The sequence below is a fragment of the Chiloscyllium punctatum genome, chromosome 2 (assembly GCF_047496795.1).
Source record: "Chiloscyllium punctatum isolate Juve2018m chromosome 2, sChiPun1.3, whole genome shotgun sequence".
Lineage (NCBI taxonomy): Eukaryota > Metazoa > Chordata > Chondrichthyes > Orectolobiformes > Hemiscylliidae > Chiloscyllium > Chiloscyllium punctatum.
This window is the reverse complement of record NC_092740.1, coordinates 112,493,812-112,515,665: the sequence shown is the minus strand read 5'-3', so window position 1 is coordinate 112,515,665 and position 21,854 is coordinate 112,493,812. Positions and strand designations below refer to the sequence as shown.

At 39.6% G+C, this 21,854-nt stretch overlaps 1 protein-coding gene across 7 annotated transcripts in view; it reads left to right on the top strand.

The window, feature by feature from the left end:
* LOC140487885 (lysine-specific demethylase 4C-like) overlaps positions 1-21,854 on the top strand; it is a 427,159-nt gene that overhangs the window by 87,284 nt on the left and 318,021 nt on the right. Inside the window, exon 6 of one of the 7 annotated variants that reach the window (XR_011962962.1) lies at positions 21,289-21,442. The exons of 5 other annotated variants lie outside the window; for them this stretch is intronic. Coding sequence is in view for 1 of the 2 variants with exons in the window: in XM_072587308.1 (XP_072443409.1) it covers positions 21,366-21,442 (77 nt within the window). In the remaining variant the exon portion in view is untranslated. Of the gene's footprint in view, positions 1-21,288; positions 21,443-21,854 lie in introns of those variants that run through there. One more of the 7 variants, XM_072587308.1, reaches the window with a different exon arrangement.

Here is a 21,854-nt window from a genome sequence, read left to right as displayed (position 1 = left end):
ATCAAACAGATAAAATCAATAGAAGGTGTTTAAAAGATTATAAGTTGTTTTTGGAGTTACTCTTAAACTATAAAATGCCTTTAATTATTTATTTTGTTTTAAGTGCTTTCTAAGTTCATTTTAGGAATTTTCCACATTTATTTCCATTGCAGTAAAAGCTCTATAAACTCATTAATCCAATAAAAAAAAGGTTTGCAAGAAAAACATGATGCTTAAGAATTTTAAAAGCACTCACCACAACACTGCACGGCTGTTCAGTCCACTGCTGACATCAAAGGGGGCATGGCCTCAAAATGTCTCCAACTTACTAGTACCACTCTTGGCTTGAATCCCTGAAGTTCCAGTGAGAAAAGATAATGCCTATTTAAAATCATGGTCTGTGACTGCTTTATCATGTGGTGAAAATGTTACCTGCAAGTTGAGATACTGATCTGGGAGTACGTCAGGTTTTGGATATGTGAACAGACATTGTTCCTGAGGCTATTTGCTCTCTATCTCTCAGTCACTTATATACTGTATCACTCTTTCATTTACATGTGTACTGTTATGACACAGCAATGAATACTTCTAATTAAACCAAACACACAGAAAAACTCACCTCCCCTTATAATCTGTTAAATTATGAGTGACAGAGAACTACCCAAATTCCTCTATTTAACTAAAAATATTGGTTTATTCTTTAACTCTAAAAGTAAACATTAATCAGCAACTATTTACAACTCTAAGCCTCCTTTCTCTTAAAGACTTGTTATCAACCTCCTACTCCATCACAATATACTGATCAATAAAGCCCCAATTAAATTTACAGCAACTTAACTTTCAAAACCAGACAGTGGCTGTAGTCTCCAGTGTCGATCATGCTCGGTTTGTAGATCTCCCTGTGTCGTCTTTGGTCTTCTGCTGCAAATATGTTTCACATGAGAAAGGTACTTTCGGCAGATACTGTGGTGAATAGCAGTCTTTTAATGGCAGTTGGTGCTTTTCCTGGCCAACTGTCCAAAATGCATGTTCTTTTGTATACCCAAACATAGGATCGTCTCATTGAATTTTACTGTTTTGACAGCATCAAACCAAATTTGATTGAGTTTTAGTTTCTTGGGGCATAATTTAAACTGGTTAAATTCGAATTGCTGTGAAAACAACCGAAGTATCTAGGTTCTAGCCAAATGTTATATCTTTCAATTTTCCAGCGTACTCTGACTGCTAGTCAGTCACATGACAGGTGCTTGCCAACTTTTAGCTTTCATGCTGCCTTAAAGGTACAGTACATGTCTTCAACTTCATAACACCTCCCCCCTCAGAAAAAAAAAGAACCTTCATAATGAAAAGATGGCTTTTTTTTCTAATTCTTAACCCTATTTCCATGAACTACATAGGACATTAATCTAAGTTAATTTTAACTGCTGCACACATATATGTATAATATTGGTATCTGTTCAATCTTACCTATACTTTATCCGTTAAATCTGTTATAACGCATCTGCTATCATGTTCTTAGAACCCGCAACATATACGATTTGTAAATTAAAAGTCCTGTAACATAAGAATCCAATGAAGTAGTATCTTATTCTTGTCTTTAAATCATTCCGAGAATGTAAGAGGATTGTTATCCGTGTGCACAACTGTCTCTGACATATTGTTCGTCACATAAATGTTAAAATGTTGTAAGGTCAGTACCAAACTCAATAATTCCTTTTTGATGGTAGAGTATTTTTCTGCTGGGTGTTGAGTTTCTTTGAAAAGTAACCAATTGGCTGTTCAATTCCATCATCATCTTCCTGGATCAGTACAGCTCCAACTCCTATGTCACTAGCTTCGATTGCAACTTTGTAGGATTTCAAAAAGTTTGGTGTAGCTAAAACTGGTGTGGTGGTTAATACTGCATTTAAATTGTCAAAATCCTCCTGATGTTGTTCTGTCCACCAAAATTTGATGTTGTTCTTCAGTAAATTTGTTCATAGTGCTACTACGCTGGCAAAGTTTGGAATAAGCTTCCCGTAGAATCTGCTTAGTCCCATAAATCAAAGCATCTCTTTCTTCGAGGTTGTTTGTGGAAATTCCTTGAGGTCAACCTTTTCTCAACAATGAGGTCAACTTTCCATGACTGATGTTATGTCCCAAGAACATCACCTCTGCCTTCGTGAATTGTGTTTTCTTTAAAATTATTACCAGTTTTGCTTCTTTTACTTGTTCAAAGAGCTCTGCCAGTGGTACCATGTGATCTCTCTCGGGCTCACTAAAGATCACTACATCATCCAGATAGATTGCGCAGTTTGTTAACCCAGCCCTAACTCTGGATGTAGGTTTGCTCACTGAACTGGAAGGTTCATTTTCAGCCACAACTCTGTTCATGAGTCTTTGGAATGTGGCTGATGCATTGTTCATTCCAAAGGACATCACTTTGAATTGATATAGCCCATTTAGGGTTACAAACACAGAAATTTCTTTCGCCAACTCTAATAAAGTTACCTGCCAGTAAGCACGCATTAAGTCTATCTTTGTGATGTAACTGGCTTGCCCAACTTTTTCTATAAAGTCCTCCAATCTTGGCATTGGGTATGAGTCCAATTTTATTATAGCTTTGACCTTCTGATAGTCCACACAAAATCGTTAAGTCCTGTCAGGTTTGGGAGCTAACACGATTGGTGAACTCTACTCACTCTGACTCGGTCCGATTTTTTTTCTTCGTTGAGCATCAAATCCATTTCCATCTGGACCTGTGCGGCTTTGAAAGCATTAAGCCTGTAGGGGTGTTGTTTTATTGGAAGAGCATTCCCTACGTCTACCTCATGCACAATAGCATTAGTCCTCCCCATCTTATTCCTGCATATGTCCTCATATTGCTGCAACAAACCTTTCATCTGCATTCTTTGCTGCTGAGACAGATTGTTTAGTAAACCATCCCACTCCTCAAGGACTTTCTCATTGTTTACCGTATTTTGAGGCATATCAAACTCCATACATCCGGACTTGTTTCTGCACTCTGTAGGGCGGTAACTAACACCTGTTTCTCCAGTTTCTTCCCTCTATTGTGATAAGGTTTCAACATATTCACGTGACATATGTGATAGTTTTTTCCTGTACGGCACTTTTCCCAGATAGTTTACCTGACTCAACTTTTTCTCAATTTGGTAGGGACCACTAAACCTGGTTTTGAAGGGATCTCTTGCCACTGGTAGCAATACCAATATGTCATCCCCACGGGAAAATGTCTGAATTTGAGTTTTTATCTGGCATCTGCTTTATTCTATGCTGTGTTCACTTCAGCTGCTGTTTAGCTAACTCATCTACCTGATTTAATCTCTCCCTCACCTCTGATACATAATCCAAGTATGTGATCTCTGGCTTTGGTTCTGTCAATTTCTCTTTAATTAGTTTCAAAGGGTATCTCACTTCATGTCTGAAGATTAACTCAAAGGGAGTAAACTGAATAGATTCATTTGGGGCATTTCTAATGGCAAACAATACAAATGGGATACCTTTATCCCAATCATTTGGATAATCCTGACAGTATGCTCTTAACATATGTTCTTCAGGATCTGATGCCACCTTTCCAAAGCTCCCTGAGATTCAGGATGATACGCACTGGATTTAAGTGCTGTCTGCCTAGTCTATCCATGACTTCCTTAAACAATTTAGTAGTAAAATTAGTCCCTTGGTCTGACAGTTTCTCTGGGTAGATCATAATAAGTGAAGAAAGCTACTAACTCCTCTACCACCCCTTTTGCCTTAATACTTCGTAATGGAATTGCCTCCGGAAATCTGAATAGACACATCCATTATGATTAGCAAGTACTAGTTCCCACTTTTAGTTCTCAGAAGGGGACCTACACAATCAATCAAAAAGCACCTGAAAGGCTCTTCAAATGCAGGAATTGGCAACAAAGGTGCTGGTTTTATTACTGCTCGTGGCTTACCTACCACTTGGCAGGTACAACATGTATCGCAAAAGTTAACCACATCCTTGTGCATTCCATGTCAACCTTAGCCCAAGTCTTCTGTACACGTACGTGACCTCCTACTGGTAATTCATGTGCTACCCATAACACTTCCTGTATGTATGCTACTAGCAAAACAATCTGGTGCACTTCTGCCCATTTCTTTTCTGCACTCGCCTGCCGTGGTCTCCATTTTTGTCTTAGTATTCTATCTTTAAGATAATAACCCTCAGGAATACTCTCGGATTCCTTTTCTGAGTATGCATCAACATACTGCCTGTTCAGGTTTTCCTGCACCATTTCGTCAAACAGGGTGACCGCCAACTCAACCTCAACTCCTTTATCTTTCTCTTTAGTTTTTACTTCGTGCTGTGACTTATGATAGTGGGATCTTGTTACTTCCCCAGCCTTGATTTGGTACTCCAACCTGATCTTACATGGGGGAACACTAAACTTCTGTCCATCTATCCCACAAATTACCACTCTGTTGGGTAGCAGGTCAGAAAGAGTACAAATACATTCATCTCTTATTATTAGAGACTGGCTAGATCTTGTATCTCTCAAATATAACTTTGTTCCCTCCTTCCCCTGTTCATTTTGAGTAAACTTTACCTACAGAGGTGAATTATATATAGAGATCTGGCACTAATTCCATACACACCCCCTGCCGAGGCTGTGCACTCTCCTGCGGCTCCTTGACTTTTCTTGGGGTTTCCTTTAATACTTTCACTAATGTTACTGGCTTAGCCCCATTTACCACATCCTTTCTCACAGTGCCTTTCTTTCACAACCAGCACTGTGACTTTACATGTCCCACTTGAGGCCTTTCACCTCCTTTCCACCCTCTTGGGTTTCTTTTTTAACCTGTGGTAAATTATTACTAGTGTTCTCTACTCTTTGTTTTATAGTGTAGGATCTCCTCTTCTCCAAATTTCTACCCCTCACAGGATGAATTTTTTGCCGGAAACTAGTATTTGCATACGCTCCAATGTATATTCATCTGCCATCTCTGCTACTGTTCTCACTTCTTGAACTTTCTTTTCATTCACATGAATTCTTATCATCTCTGGAAGTGAGCTTTTAAACTCCTCTAACACAATAAACTCTCTTAGAGCCTCGTAGGTCTTATCTATTTTTAAGGCCTTCACCCATCTATTAAAATTACTATATTTAGTTCTTTCGAAGTCAACATAAGTCTGATTTGGTTCCTCCTTCATGTTTCTGAACCATTGTCTATATGCTTCTGGTACCAATTCATAAGCACTCAAAATAGCTTGTTTGACATCTTCATAATCTCTTGACACCTCATTTGACAGCGCTGCAAATACCTCAGTAGGTCTGCCTACCAGCTTAGTCTGAACTAGCATTACCCACAAATCCTCTGACCATTCCATCTGCCTAGACAATTTTTCAAATGAAATAAAGAAGGCTTCGATGTCTTTGTCATCAAAATGTGGCAGTGTTTTAAGATATTTGTATACATCACTACCTTCTCTCGTCATCTCCATCCTGTTAACTTGACTTTGCTGACTAAGTCACAGCTTATGAAGTTCAAACTCTCTCTCCATTTCTCTTTCTTTTCTCTCCTTTTATCTCTTCCTTCTTGCCTCTCTTTGCTCAGCTAAGAACCTTCTCTCTCTTTCATTTTCTTCTCTCCCTCTCTTCCTCTCTCCCTTTGTTGATCTTCTAAAACCATTTTCCTCAATTATAATTTAAATTTTTCTAACTTTACTGCACTTGTCTGTTCCTCTGACACACCAAAGTGTTTGAGTGTCAGCTTTACTTTTGTCCTTGGTTAAACTCAAATCTAACCTCTTTGCTAATTCTAGAAGAATGGTCTTTTCTTTCTAAACTTCCTTTGCAAATTTGGAAATCATCATCAAACCCCAGAACCTCCTTTGGCAATTTTAAGAGCCATCTTGCTTACTTTTAATTTAACCAACCACAAATAACCGAAATTAAACAAGTTGTCCCCTCTACATTTTTATTTAAAGACTTAGGACACTACTTGGCAAGTTGGGATCTTTAATAGACAATAGGTGCAGGAGTAGGCCATTCTGCTCTTCGAGCCAGCACCACTATTCATTATGATCATGGCTGATCATCCTCAATCAATATCCTGTTCTTGCCTTATCCCCATAACCCTCGATTCCACTATCCTTAAGAGCTCTGTCCAACTCTTTCTTGAAAGTATTCAGTGACTTGACCTCCACAGCCTTCTGGGGCAGAGCATTCCATACACCCACCACTCTCTGGGTGAAGAAGTTTCTCCTCAACTCTGTTCTAAGTGGCCTACCCCTTATTTTTAAACTGTGTCCTCTGGTTCGGGACTCGCTCATCAGCAGAAACATTACTTCCTGCCTCCAAAGTGTCCAATCCTTTAATAATCTTATACGTCTCAGATTCCCTCTCAGCCTTCTAAACTCGAGCGTGTACAAACCCAGTCGCTCCAATCTTTCAGCATAAGATAGTCCCACCATTCCTGGAATTGACCTCGTGAACCTACGCTGCACTCCCTCAATAGCCAGAATGTCTTTCCTCAAATTTGGAGACTAAAACTGTGCACAATATTCCAGGTGCAATCTCACCAGGGCCCTGTACAGCTGCAGAAGGACGTCTTTGCTTCTGTACTCAATCCCTCTTGTTATGAAGGCCAGCATGGTATAAACTTTCTTCACTACCTGCTGTATGCGCATGCTTGCTTTCATTGACTGGTGTACAAGAACACCCAGATCTCTCTGTACTGCCCCTTTACCTAACTTGACTCCATTTAGGTAGTAATCTGCCTTCCTGTTCTTGCCACCAAAGTGGATAACCATACATTTATCCACATTAAACTGCATCTGTCATGCATCCATCCACTCACCTAGCCTGTCCAGGTCACCCTGTATTCTCCTAACATCCTCCTCATCAGCAAATTTGTTGATATTACTTTTAATACCTTCATCTATATCATTAATGTACATTGTAAAAAGCTGCAGTACCAGCACTGATCCCTGCGGCACACCACTGGTCACCACCTGCCATTCCGAAAGGGAGCCATTTATCACTACTCTTTGTTTCCTGTCAGCCAACTAATTTTCAATCCATGTCAGTATTTTGTCCCTAATACCATGTACCCTAATTTTGCTCACTAATCTCCTATGTGGGACTTTATCAAAGGCTTTCTGAAAGTCCAGGTATACTACATCCACTGGATCTCCCTTGTCCATCTTCAGAGTTACATCCTCAAAAAATTCCAAAAGATTAGTCCAGCATGATTTCCCCTTCATAAATCCATGCTGACTCTGATCTATCCTGTTCCTGCTATCCAGATGTGTCATAATTTCGTCCTTTATAATTGACTGCAGCATTTTTCCCACCACTGAGGTCAGACTAACTGGTCTATAATTCTGATTTCTCTCTCCCTCCTTTCTTAAAAAGTGGGACAACATTAGCCACCCTCCAATCCGCAGGAACTGCAGATACCCCAAATCTGTTCAAATCTGTCCAAATCTCAGACTGAATCTGTTTAAACCTGTCCAAATCACGAACCCCAAATTGTTACGACACGGTGGTAAACCCTTCTGCTAATTTAAACCAAACACACACAAGCTCACCTTGCCTGGTAATCTATTCAAGTATGAGTGGTAAAGAACTACCCAAATTCTCCTATTTAACAAAAAATATCGATTTATTCTTTAACTCTAAAAGTGACCATTAAACAACAACTATTTAGAACCCCACGCCTCCTTTCTTTCAAAGTTTTGTTATCTACCTCTCACTCCATAACAATATACTAATCCAATAAAGCCCCTATTAAATTTATAGCAACTTAACTTTCAAAACCAGACAGCGGCTGTCATCTCCGGTGTCAATCATGCTCTGTTTGTAGATCTCCCTGTGTCGTCTTCGGTCTTCTGCTGCAAAAATGTTTCATGTGAGAAAGGTACCTTTGATTGAAAGTGTGGTGACTTAGCAGTCTTTTAATGGCCATTGGTGCACTTTCTGGCCAACTGTCCAAAACGCCTGCTTTTTTTATACCCCAAACATTTTGATCATCTCATTGGTTCGATGTTGGCAAAACTGTAAAATTCAAATTTGATTGAATTTTAGCACGTTGGGGCATAATTTAAACTGGTTAAATATGAACTGCTGTGAAAACATCTGAGGTATCGAGGTTACAGCCAAATGTTACATCTTTCAATTTTCCAGCACACATTGTGACTGCTAGTCAGTCACATCATGGGTGCTTACCAGCTTTCAGCTTTCACTCACTCTTAAAAGGTACAGTACACGCTTTAAACTTCATAACATTACATTGATCATTAAATAAACCTCTCTAGTTTAATGCATAATCACCTGCTTATTCAAGGCTGACACTTTCTCTCTTGTTGTCAAAATTATGTGTTTAGTTACACTGTCATGATTTAATGAACCTCAATAGATCACAATGCTAAGCTCTTTTACTTTACCTCTGATTGAAAACATCAGCCCATTTTTTTTCACTTATGTTGTGAACTCAATATGGTTGAAGCGATTTCTTGATTCCTAAGAAAGGAGGATTTGCATTTCACTCTCATTTTTTGAGATTATTGGCAACAAATCACTTCACATTACCTAATGAAGAACTGTCTCCATTATTTTGTCAGAAATGTACACAGGAAACTCCAACAAATGCCAGTGTGATAATAAATAGATAATCTTATTTTGTGATGATGAAAATTATTGGCTAGCTCATTGGAGATAACTCCCTTGATGTTCTTTAGTGTAGTGCCGTGGGATCTTTTACGACCACCCCAGCAGGTCAATGGAGCTTTGATTTAATATCTCATCTGAAAGACATTAACTGTACTTGGGGATGCAACAACCTAGTAGTATTATCGCTCCATTGTTAATCCAGAAACTCAGCGAATGTTCATACCATTTTCTGTGACCCAGGATTGAATCCTGTTATGGCAGATGGTGGAATTTGAATTCAATGAACATATGGAATTGACTGTAATGATGACCATGATTATCGTCTGATTCCTGATGTCCTTCAGGAAAGGAAATCTACCATCGTCACCAGGTCTGGCCTGCATATGACACCAGATCCACAGCATTGTAATTGACTCTGGACTTCCTCTGAAATGGCCCAGCAAGCCAGTATCAATCACTGTGAATTCTCAAGAAAGAAATGACACCAGATGGACCACCTGGCATCTACCTAAGCACTGGAAGCAACAATGGTAAAAACACCCTTGTCGACTCTGCAAAATCTTCCTTTTTAACATCCATACGGAGGCTAGTGCCAAAATTGGGTGGGTGGCCTGGTGGATCAGTGGTTAGCACTGCTGCCTCCTAGCACCGGGCACTCTGGTTCAATTTCAGTCTCGGACGACTTTCTTTGTGGTGTTTGCATATTCTCTGTCTGTCTGCATGTGTTTCCTCTGGGTGCACTGGTTTCGTCCCACTGTCTAAAGATATGCATGTTAGATGAATTGGCCATGCTAAAATACCCATAGAGTTCAGGGATATGTAGGTTAGGGGAAATGTCGATTAATAGGAATGGGGAATGGGTCTGGGTGGGATATTCTTTGGAGAGTTGGTGTGGACTGTTTCCACACTGTAGGGATTCTATGCTTCTATGAAATGTCTAACAGACTAGTCAACCAAAAACAACCTGACCTCTTCATGTGCTTGAAGTCCTATCTTAGACACAATGCCCCAAACACTACCATCACATTCGCTGGTTACATCCTGTAGATGGCGGCATAGTGGTATACAGTTTGGAAGGGTGTTGTTCTGGAACTCCTCAACATTGACTCTGGACCCCACAAAGTCTCGTGACATCATATTAAACATGGGCAAGGAAACCTGCTGCTGATCACTGTGACTGATGAATCAATATTCCTCCATGCTGAATGACAACTGGAAGAAGCATTGATGGTGGCAAGAGTACGGAATGTATTCTGGGTGGAAATTTTCATGACAAAGAGTGGCTCAGTAGGAGCACTATTGATCGAAGTAGTTGAATTCTAAAGAACATTGCTGCAGACACAGTTTAGCAGTTGGTTATGAGGGAACCAACAAGAGCCAAAAAGATGCTTGATCTCATCTTCACCAGTCTGTATGCTGCAGATGCATCTGTCTATGGCTGTAAGACTGACCAATGCACATTCCTGTGAAGACAAACTCTTGCCTTCACATTGAGAATGCCTCCCATTCTGTTGTGTGGCACTACCATCATGCTAGATAGACATGCTTCATACAGACTTAGCAACTGAAAATTGGGCATCATTAGCATTAGGATTGAACTCAAATACAATTTACAATCTCATGGCTTAGCAGATCTCCCAGTCTGCTATTATGAACAACCCTGGCTCAATGGAGAGTACAGGAGGGAAATGCCAGGAGCAGCAATAGGCATACCTAAGAAATGCGGTGTCAATCTGGTGAAACTGTCAAACAAGAGTGCTTGAATGCCAAACAGCATAAGCTGCAAGTGCATAGGCAGAACTAAGCGATTTCACAACTAACATCAAATATGAGCTGTACGATCCTGACACATCCAGTCAGTTGTGAATGGTGGTAGACAATTAAACAACTCACTGGAGGAGGAGGAGGCTCAATAAATATCCCCATCATCAATGCTGGGGGAGCCCAGCACATCAGTGCAAAAGTTAAGTCTGAAGTATTTGCAGCATTGCAAAGGCAAGAGTTGAGCCAATTTTATTCAATACAAAGAAATATCATGAAATGGTTGGAGGTAGAGAATATTACAAAGGCAATTCCGTGGCAACTTTCCAGCAATAGTAATGAACACTTGTGCTCCAGAACTTGCTGGACTCCTAGTCAAAGTGTTCCAGTACAGCCTCAAAACTGGCATGAAAAATTGCACTAGTATGACTTTTACACCAAAAGCAGGACAAATCTAACCTAGTCAATTACGAGTCTACTCTTGATCATTAGTTAAGTGATGGAAGTTGTCATCAACAGGACTGTCAAGCATCATCTATTTGTCAATAGCCTACTCAATTATGCCCAGTTTGGGTTCTGACAGGGCCGCTTACGTGAGGTGAAAATGACAGCCCTTCACTTCAAGGCTGCACTTGACCTAGTGTGGTGTCAAGGAGCTCTAATAAAACTAGAGCCAATGGGAATCAAGGGGAAAACATCTCATTGGTTTGAGTTACAGGAAGCACAAAGGAAGATGGTTGTGGTTTTTGGAGATCAGTTATCTGTGCTCGAGAACATCTTTACAGGAGTTCCTCAGGGTATTGTCCTAGGTCCAACCATCTTCAGCTGCTTCATCATTGATCTGAAGGTCAGAAGTGGCGATATTCACAAATGATTGCGCAATGTTCAAAACCATTCATGACTCCTCAAATCCTGAAGCTGTTTATGTTCAAATGCAACAAGACCTAGACAAATCTATCACTCCATCCTCAGCTACCAACATTGTCAGAGTTACTGTTAACCAGAAACTGAACTGGAAAAGCCATAAGTACCGTGGCTACAAGAGTAGGTTTTTAATACCACAGCAATTAGCTCGCCTCCTGACTCCGCAAAGCCTGTCTACCATCTACATTGCACAATGCCTCATTTGCCTTGATGAGTACAACTCCGATAGCATTTAAACTTGACACCAAGCAGAATTGGCACCATATCCACAAGCATCCAATCCCTAACCCATCTTGTTCTCAGTCTCAGCAGTGTGTGCTACCTATAATATGCACTGCAGAAATTCACCAAATATCCTTAAACAGTACCTTCCAAACCCACCACCACTCCCATCTAGGAGGACAAGGGCATCAGGTACAAGGGTTTCCCTTCACCTGCAAGCTTCCCTCCAAACCACTTGTTATCCTGTCTTAGAAATATATCAACATTCCTCAGTGTTGCTGGGTCAAAACCTGGAATTTACTGCCTAACAATATTGTGGGTCTACCTACATGCATGCACTGCAGTGGTTGAAGACAGGAGCTCACCACCACCTTCTCAACGACAACTTGGGGATGTGAAATAAGTGCTGGACAGCCAGTGATACCCATGTTCCATAATTGAAGAAAATCTTCAGCACTGCAATGTATTAGAATGTCAGCTGTCATTTTTGTGTTTGTGGTGGGTGAGCTGAGCAAATCTATGTTAATTTAGCTGTTCAAATTCACATTCGGAAGATAGCAAGTATTTGAGTAATCATAGCTGTTTCTTTGCATGTTTGAAAGTCTTGGAACTAGTTCTTATTGTCTTGTACAGCTAGCGGACATTAATAGACTATGATCGAATATACAAAAAAAAAGCAAAATCTTTCTTGAGATATTAGTCTCACTGATGGGCCTAGTGTTTGTTGACCAGCTCTAATTGCTTTTGAACTGAATGACTTGGAAAACCATGTCAGAAGGCAGTGTAGAGCTAACGTTATTGCTATGGATCGGAGTCACATGTAGACCAGATAAGGATGGTAGATTTTTTTCCGTAGCGAACATTAATGAATCAGATGGGTTTATATTTGACGACGGTGTTGTGGCCACTGTTATTGAGACTAGCTTTCAATTCTTGATTTATTAAGGAAATTTAAATGTCATCTTCTAGGATTTGGAATAAAAACAAAATTTTGGAGAAACTCAGCACGTCTGTTAGGTGGGAGAGAAGCAGAATCAACATTTGAAGTCAAGTAACTCTTCTTTGGAACTAGAGGAGACTGGATATGGCAGCTTTTTAATGCTGTTGATAAAGATTGACTCAGCTGACACAGGAGCAGTGCTCCAAAGACTTGTGCTTTCAAATAAAGCTGTTGGACCATAACCTGGTGTTGTTTGACTTTTGGCATTTATACAGGTGGAGGACAAGGAAATGTAACAGATAATAAAGGTGCCAAGTGCAAACAATAGAGATAGTTCTAATGGTGGTAAAGGAGAAATTGAGATATGAAATAAGTGTTTATGTAAGGTTTGCATAAGGTACATAGTTCAGCTCTGCTGGGAACAAGGCCAACAAGACGTATTGTTGGGGGGAGTGCAGTTGGTGGTAGACAAAATGTGCCTATAAGAGGGAGTTATTCTGTTGTGTTCTCTTGAAGGTATTATTGAACCTGGTGACAAGGTGTCTGTTCCATGGAAAGCAGAGGAAATAGCTTTGGGTTTCTTTTAATAGACAAAAGAAGGATGAGTGGGTGGAGTCAGACTCACATAAGCACAGGGTTTTAGTTTTTGCTTTCAGTGGTTGAAGTTGGGGTTTTTAGAGTTGAAGCTTTTTAAATTTTATTCATTTGTGGGATGTTGACATTGCTGGCTTGCCAAGATTTATTGACCATCCTTAGTTGCGCTTGAGAAGGTGGACGCCAGCTGTCTTTTTGAACCACTGCAGTTCACCAAGTTGCTAGATTTATTCTATTGGTTTTCCTTCTCTGGGACTGAAGAAGATAGCAAGCAAGGGAAATCTGTTTTGCTAAATTTGCCTTTGACAAAAGTGTTTATGCAGTGCTGCTGTATTTGAACAGTTGATGGGTGATCATTAAAATATGTATTATTTTTCAAAGTGTTTCAAAAGAGCTAAAGTTATGCTAATTCTTTTATTTTGTATTTTAACTGTGGTGTAAGAATAAAATGTGTGGGGGGAGAGCAGACACAGAATGGAGGATAATGTTCATCCCTGGAGTTGTTGAACTCCTTGTCATGTCTTGAAGGCTGTCATGTACCTCAGTGGGAAAGTGACTTTGGTTGGAAATGTTGACATGGGAGCGAGGTGGTTTATTGAAATGGGAGGTAACTGGAAGATTGGGGTAATTTTTATGGACAGAACAGAAATGTTACATAAAATGGTCACCCAGTCTGCATTTTGGTCTATTCATTGTGAAGAAGGCCACATTGTTTGTGGCAGAAAAAATGGATTAGATTGAAAGAAGTATGAATAAATCTGTGCTTCATCAAAGGGTATTTTGGAGCTTCAGTGATGAGGAGGGAGGAAGTGAAATCACAAGTGTTATACCTTTTGTGATTAGATGGGAAGGTGCCATGAGGAAACTTGAGGGTTGATGGAGGAGTAGACCAAGGTGTCACGGAGGGAGTGATCTTTATGGAATGCTGATAGTGGAAGGGAGGAGAAGATGTGTTTGCTAGTAGCATCATTGATCTGTGTGGTCTGAAAGTGGAGGATATCTCTTTCAAACTGGAGGTCAGTGGGATGGAAAGTTAGGACAAGAGCAACACTGTCGTTGTTCTGGGAAGGAGGGCAGAAGTTTGGTAGATGGATAGGACCCACTGAGAGCTTTGTCAGCCACAATAGGGAGAGAGGGAAGTATCCTTGGTTGAGGAAGTTGGAAGATACATTGAAGGCAGCTCAGTCAAAGATGGTATAATCAAATCAGATGCAACTGACATGGAACAACTGAGGCAATGGAATTCAGTCTTTGCAAGAAGCAGGATACAAGGAGGTCAAAGTCACTGTAAAATTGGCAGGTTTGTAGAGGATATTGGTGAACAGCCTATCCACAGAAATAGAAATTGTGAAGTAGGTGAAGAGTCAGAATGGCTCAGTTGTTGAAGAGAGAAGGAATGGTAGTGGGTTTTGAACATATGTACCCAAGTCGCAGCTTCTGGATTTACCAGTTCCGTGACACAATCTACCATATCAGTGTCTCATCCATTTAGTGATATGGCTGTCTGGACAACATTCAGTTGAATTCATGACTGATATTCTCTGCCAATCTGGCAATGCCTTGATTTTAACATTCTCATGCTTGTTCGAAGCCCTCCATTGTGTTACTTCTCCCTATCCTCCAACCTTACAATGCTCCAAGCTTCCTATGTTTCTACAATCTTATTTTGTTTGCTCATCCCTATTCTCCTTCACCGCACCATCGTGACCGTCCTTTTAACTGCATTGTCCTTAAACTCAGAAATTCCCTCACTGAGTTACTGTGTTCTGTAAGTTGCTTCTTTAAAACTGATCTTTTTGACCAGTCATACCTTGCTGTGGTTTGGGGTTGAATCATAATGCTGCAGTGAAGGCTTTACTATACTGAAGGCTTTATATAAGTGCAGATGTTGTTGGTTAAATACTTTAGAGCTTCTTCAGAGGAGTACGTTGCAGCTGACATCAGTGTTGACCTCCAGACATAAAATTGGTGATAGATTGTATAAGGTCTAACGTCTAATACTCAGTCTTGAAAGGTTCAAGATGTAAATAAATGCAAATGTGCATCTTCTAACTCAGCCACAAACAGTGTATGTCTTTAAAACAAAAATATTTTAATCACTGTATTCAGACATACACATCATGAGAAATTTCTGGGACAGGTGTGATTGGAACCTGGACCTTCTGTTCCAGAGGAAGGGACACTACCATTGCACCACAAAAGACCTTAAAAGCTTGTACATATAACGTTTAATCAACCTGTTCTGACACACCTCCATGACAGGCGGGCCTTGACCTCTTGGGCAGGGTAGGGAGGCAATCATTGTCCTATAAGACACTCTTAAATATTTCTCTGTGCTGAAGTGAAACTTCATTGAGTGCCCATGACCCACATGCAACCATATAATTTTAATATACATGTGACAGCCAGCATTTTAAGGTGGGAGGAGACTGATTTTAAAAAAGACATGAAGGGCAAATTCTTTACACAGAGGGTGGTTTGTGTGTGGAATGAACTTCCAGAGGAAGTGGTGGATGCAGGTGCAATTATAACATTTAAAAGATATTTGGATAAGTACATGTTTAGGAAAGGTTTGGAGGGGTATGGGCTAAGAGCAGGCAGGTGGGACTAGTTTTGTTTGGGATTATGTTTGGCATGAACAGTTGGACTGTAAGGTCTATTTGAGTGCTGTACAACATTTAAAAGGCATCTGGCTGGGCATATGAATAGGAAGGGTTTAGAGGGATATGGGCCAAGTGCTGGCAAATGGGACTAGATTAGGATGTCTGGTCAGCATGGACAAGTTGGACTGAAGGGTCTGTTTCCATACTGTACTCCTCTATGACTCCATGTGCTTGTATATTCAGAAATAAGAATAATAGGCCAGGATATAATGCAAATTTAGCTACTTGTCCATGCTGTTTGTAACTGGTGATATTTACTGATTATATTGCACAAAATACGTGTGTAAAACCAAGTACCACACTTGTTACAGAACATTAGTCATAGCTTTGACTACAACAAATTACACAGGTATTTAAAGATCTTTGAAATATTGTTTCCCTGCCCTCTTCTGGATGGTAATGATATTACATTGTAAAATAAATGTTTTGTTAAATCCACTGAATTATCTTTTAAATTCGTTGCTAAGTGCATTATAGTTTTATATGAAAAACAATTTTATAACATTTCCTTTGAAGTTTGATTTACAGCTATAGTGTTAAGAAGGGCAAGTTATTATATAGCAGAAATACTACAAATAGTTTGAAGATATCAGTAAGGGAACGGAACAACTTTGTTCCACTTTGTGAGTACCAACTAAACTCTCCCATCAAGTACGATGTGAAAAATGCCAGTCCTTAATTTGCCTCTGCTGTCATACTACCTGTTATCACATTCAATGGATGAAAGAGACTATCAGGAGCACTAGGCACCATTTCCTTTTGTTGCTGCTTGAATTGATGAAGCAAGACCAAAAAGTGAGAGATGCGCAACATGAAAAAAACCGAAAATGCCAGAAACACTAGCATCTGTAGAAGAAACAGCTGAGTAAATATGTTGAACTAATGTGACCAGATAGTGCTGGAGAAACTTTGCAGTTGAGAAGAGAGAAATTGAATTAACATTTTGAGTTCAATGTGGTGTTTCTTCTCAACTATCAAGTGTCATTGTATTTGGATGTATGTTTGCTCGCTCAGCTGGAAGGTTGGTTTTCAGAAGTTTTGTCACCATACTGGTTATCATCAGCGAGCCTCTGGATGAAGCACTGGTGGTATGGCCAGCTTTCTATTTGTGTTCTGGCTTCCTTGGGTTGGTGATGTCATTTCCTGCTCTTTTTCTCAAGAGGTGGTAAATGGGATGCAAGTCAATGTATTTATTGATAGAGTTCTGGTTGGAATGCCATGCTTCTAGGTGGCATTACGACCACTGGCCGTACGACCAGTGCTTCATCCGGATGTTACCTGGATTGGTGAAAAAACGTCTAAAAATGAACGTTTCAGCTAAGCAAGCAAACCTACATCCAGAACCTCAATCTGAGCTACACATCTTCTCAAAACTTGCTAGCCATTGTATTTGTTTTAATATCAGCAGTAATTTGTATTCTCTGTGAAGCTGGTGCCTGGTTTATTGAGTGTTTGTTGCCTTTTCTGGCTAATTTACTTAAAGGACAATTTACAGTATTGCATCTTTTGAAAGCTGTATTTCAAAAGCAATTTATGTAGGTGATGCAAATGTGAACAGAAAACGGAAAATGCAGGTAATACCTAGCAGGCTATACAGTCCCTGTTTCAGATTAACCTTTCAATACAACTGGGACATGTTAAAAACATTGAAAACTTTTTAAGCAAGTCTGGGGAGAGGTGAAAATCAAAACAAAAAATCTATAGCTGAAGCTGAGAGAGATTAGAATACAGAAAGGAGAGTGATATGCAGAAAGGGGTAGTAATCGGACAAATAAAAATAACCTGGAGGAAGTGTAAGTGACATTAATAGGATCAATTAACAACAGCGACCTCTTGAAAAAATGGGGAGAAATTACAATTTGAAATTGTCAAACTCTGTTGTGTCAAGCTTGCACGACTGCTCTGTGTCTTGCTGGCATATGTTGTGTTCTGTCACTTTTCTAACTTTTGGTATTTTTTAACTTTTTCTTTTCTTCCCCCTTGAAACCCAACTGTTCGCAACATATATAAGTAACTTGTATATGGGAATCATATAATGTTTCCAAATTTGCAGAAGCCGTAAAGCTAAGTGGGAATCTGTGTATTGTGAAGGAGATGATTACTTGTCTTTTCAGTGCTTCAGAACTGTGATTTTGTATGTTCACAAGCAATCTTCTTCAACAAGCAGGCACTTTATTTTCACTGGAGTGTAGGAGATGAGTGATGACCTTTATAGAGGTTAATAAAATCATGAGGGGCATAGATAAGTATGAATAGCAAAGGTTTTTTCCTTAGTGTGGGATAATTCATATCTCGGGGGCAAAAGTTTAAGGAAAATATTTAACAGGACGTTAGGGGCAACCTTTTCACACACAGTTGGTTCTTATATGGAATGAACTGCCAGAGAAAGTGGTAGATTCAAGTACTATTAGAACATTTGGATAAGTACATGAATAGGAACGTTTGGAGGGATATGAGCCAAATGCAGACAGGTGGGACTAGTTTAGTTTGGGAAAATTGGTCAAATAGATGAGTCTGTGTCCGTGCTGTATGATTTATATTCTTTGGTGCCCCAAGCCACAAATTTGATGCATTGCCTTTGATCTCTATTGCCTATTAACAATAATTTATTGGAATTATGGAGTATATGGAGTTATGGAAACAGACCCTTTGGTCCATCCAGTCCACGCTGAACATAATCCCAAACTAAGCTGACTGCTCCTGGCCCATACCCACATCCACTACTTCCTCAGGAAGTTCATTCCACACATGAACCACCCTCTGTGTAAAAACTTTGACCCTTTTGTCTTTTTAAATTCTCTCTCTTCTCACCTTAAAAATGTGGCTCTGGTCTTAAAATCCCTCATTCTAGAGAAAAGACAACTCCCATTATCTCTATCTATGCCCTTCATTATTTTATAAACTTCTATGAAGTCACCTCTCAACCTTCTATGCTCCAGTGATAGAAATCCCAACCTTTCCAGCCTCTCTTTATAACTCAAACATTCCATACCCGGCAACATCCTGGTCAATTTCTTCTGAACCCTCTCCAGCTTGATAACATTATTCCAATAACTGGACAACCAAAACTAGACATAGTATTCCAGAAGAGGCCTCACCAATGCCCTGTAGAACCCCAACATGACTTCCCAACTCCTATACTCAAAGGACTGAGCAATGAAGGATGTGACACACACTTCAGAGATCCTCAGTAGTATAGTGGTTAGTATCCCTGCCTGTCACGTGGGAGACCGTGGTTCAATTCCCCGCTGGGGAGGATATGCTTTTTAGGGCGGCATGGTGGCTCAGTGGTTAGCACCAGGGTCCTAGGTTCGATTCCAGCCTGGGATGATTGCCTGTGTGGGTTTGCATATTCTCTCCGTGTCTGCGTGGGTTTACTCCAGGTGCTCCGGTTTCCTCCCAAGGTCCAAAGATGTGCAGGTCAGGTAGATTAACCATGCTAAATTGTCCATAGTGCGAGGTGCATTAGTCAGAGGGAAATGAGTCTGGGTGGGTTACTCTTCAGAGGGTCGGTGTGGACTTGTTGGGCCGAAGGGCCTGTTTCCACACTGTAGGTAATCTAATGAAATTATATACCTGAACCCCTAGATCCCTCTGTTCTACAGTACTACCCAAGGCTCTACTATTACTTGTATAAGCCCTGCTCTTAACTATTGTAGCAAAATGCAATACTTCACATTTATCCAGATTGAACTACATCTGCCATTTTTCAGCCTGTTAACCCATTTCAGCATTGTAATCTTAGAAAACCTTCTTCACTGTCTATTTTGCCACCAATTGTGGTGTTGTCCGTAAACTTACTAACCATGCCTTCTGTATTCTCATCCAAACTATTTATATAAATAATAAATCTCAATGTTGAAAGAACTAACCACAGCCTTTGGGGTAAGCATTCCATAAGAATTCCAAATTTTCTGCATTTACCTTTTGTGTGAAAAATGCTTCTTGCGTTCACTCATGAAAAGCCTAGTTCAGTTTTAAGTTGCACCCTTTGTTTTGTATTCTGCAACCAGAAGCAGTAGTCTGTCTGCTTTTGTGCCATCTAATCCCTTCTGTCATTTAAACGCACAATCAAGAATGACTGACTATCCCATAGAGAAAGATACCTGTGTTTACTGGAGCTGAGGTGCCTTGCATGTCTCCATTTATTGGTCAAGTCTCTGCATTTATCAGCGATTTAGTTGTGTTTAACCCGATTTATATCTCAGGAAATTTCAAGCTTACCAAACTTTAAAATACTACTGTTATAATTAAGCATGGGGGAATGCACTGATTCCTTTCTAATGTCACTCCTCCATTGGCCATAAGATATTTTTAATTTTATTAGTGATATGGTCCATAATAGATTTTTTCATTGTATCTGGTTTATTAATCTAAACAGTTCAACCAAGTTTTTTGTAATTAACAAAGAATAATTAGTTTATTACAAATAATACTTAAATGGACATGCAATGATTATTAACAAGAAAAAGGTTTGGGTTATGCAAATAACCTGTATTCTAACATCTCAAACTTAACACGAGGCAAACAAGGCTAACATCCCACAGAGCATAAAGCAAGTGTGATCAAGGTGGGGATTTCTCTGATTGCCCAACTCCAATATTAATGGTAATGTGTGTCTATAAATCTCATTAAAACGTCAAGAGGCATTCCAGTTTTTCACTTTTAATAATCTACCCTTGATGCCTCTCAGAAACAGCTCAACATCCTTGAACAGCCTCAACAACTGCTGGTTCACCATTCTTTCCTGGGACTACTCTCTGGCACAAGTCCAGTTTTAATAAACAATGAGCTTCAATCAGCACTGCGTTTTTGCTTGTTTCCTGAACTTTATTCAATGCACAAAGTTTATAGTTTTCTTCATAATCATTCTCACTTGTACTGAACTATTCATGATGTATTGCTTTCTTTGAGCCCTCTAAAGAAATTTTCAGAGCCGTGTTTGTAACACACAGTTGCCTACTGGCTCCTGGAACATCCAAAGATTTCCAGTTACACAGGGCCACTCAACTGTTCTCGACTGTTCACTGAATCACAACGACACAGACATATTGTACATTGGTTGCCTCTTCAGCAGAAATGCTTTACAGCCCTTTCCTGCATGGAGCTTGCTTCTGATTCTATTTTCTCCAACTGACTGTGACCTGGAACTGTTCTTCACTGAATCTGAAATGTTTTGAGAGACCAATTGAAAACCTTGAAGCATGCATCATCCTTGTTCCTTTTTAACATTGAATGTAGCTAATACTTTGGAGCATTCAAATGTAGCAATCAGCAATGGGACTTGAATGTAACAACCCCTTAGAACTGTCTAATTCCTGGATGTTACAATATTCACTTGCAGCACAAATTGATACTGCAAAAATGGAATTCATCATACTATGAACTAAATTTCTTGGTTGAAACCAATGCACAACTTGAGAGAAAAAAATAGTAATAATACTTATCAACCAATCACTTGCCTTTTGTCCTGTGATACTTTGAAGGAATAATAAGAAAACACATTTTAGTATAAATAGCTCAAAACCAAAAAAATCTTATTGGCCATATATATTAATTTTTACAGATGGCAGGGCAAGTTGAAAGATGGCATTTGGCTTACTTAAGTTTATACATTGTGCAATAGAGTACAGAAGCAATGTGATGATCCTACGTCTTTGCAAATCACTGGTTAGGCCTCGATTGATGCATTGTGAAAACCACTTTCCGTCACACTTCAGGTAAGATATTACCACTTCAAAAAGTGTATGCAGGAGGTTCATTCAGATATTACCAGGAATGAAGGTCATAAGGGGAGGTTGGGAAAGTTTTCGAATAAAGTTTGAGATGATCAAGTGGAGGATTGCAATATGCTGAGGTTTGGATAAAGGCGATGGAACAAAATTATTTCTTCTAGTGAGTTGATCAATAACTTGGTGATACATTCAAGATTATTGGAAAAATATGTAGAGAAAAGGTGAGATGAAGTTATTTCATTTGGAGCTTGGTTTGGCTCTGGAATGCTTTACCTAAAAATGCTGAAATTTGCTTCATTAAATAGATTTAAAGGGGAGTTGAACAGGAAATTTAGCTGAATAAAATGTCGGAATATGGGATTTAGAAAAACTCCTGTTTCAAAAAAATAGGACAGGT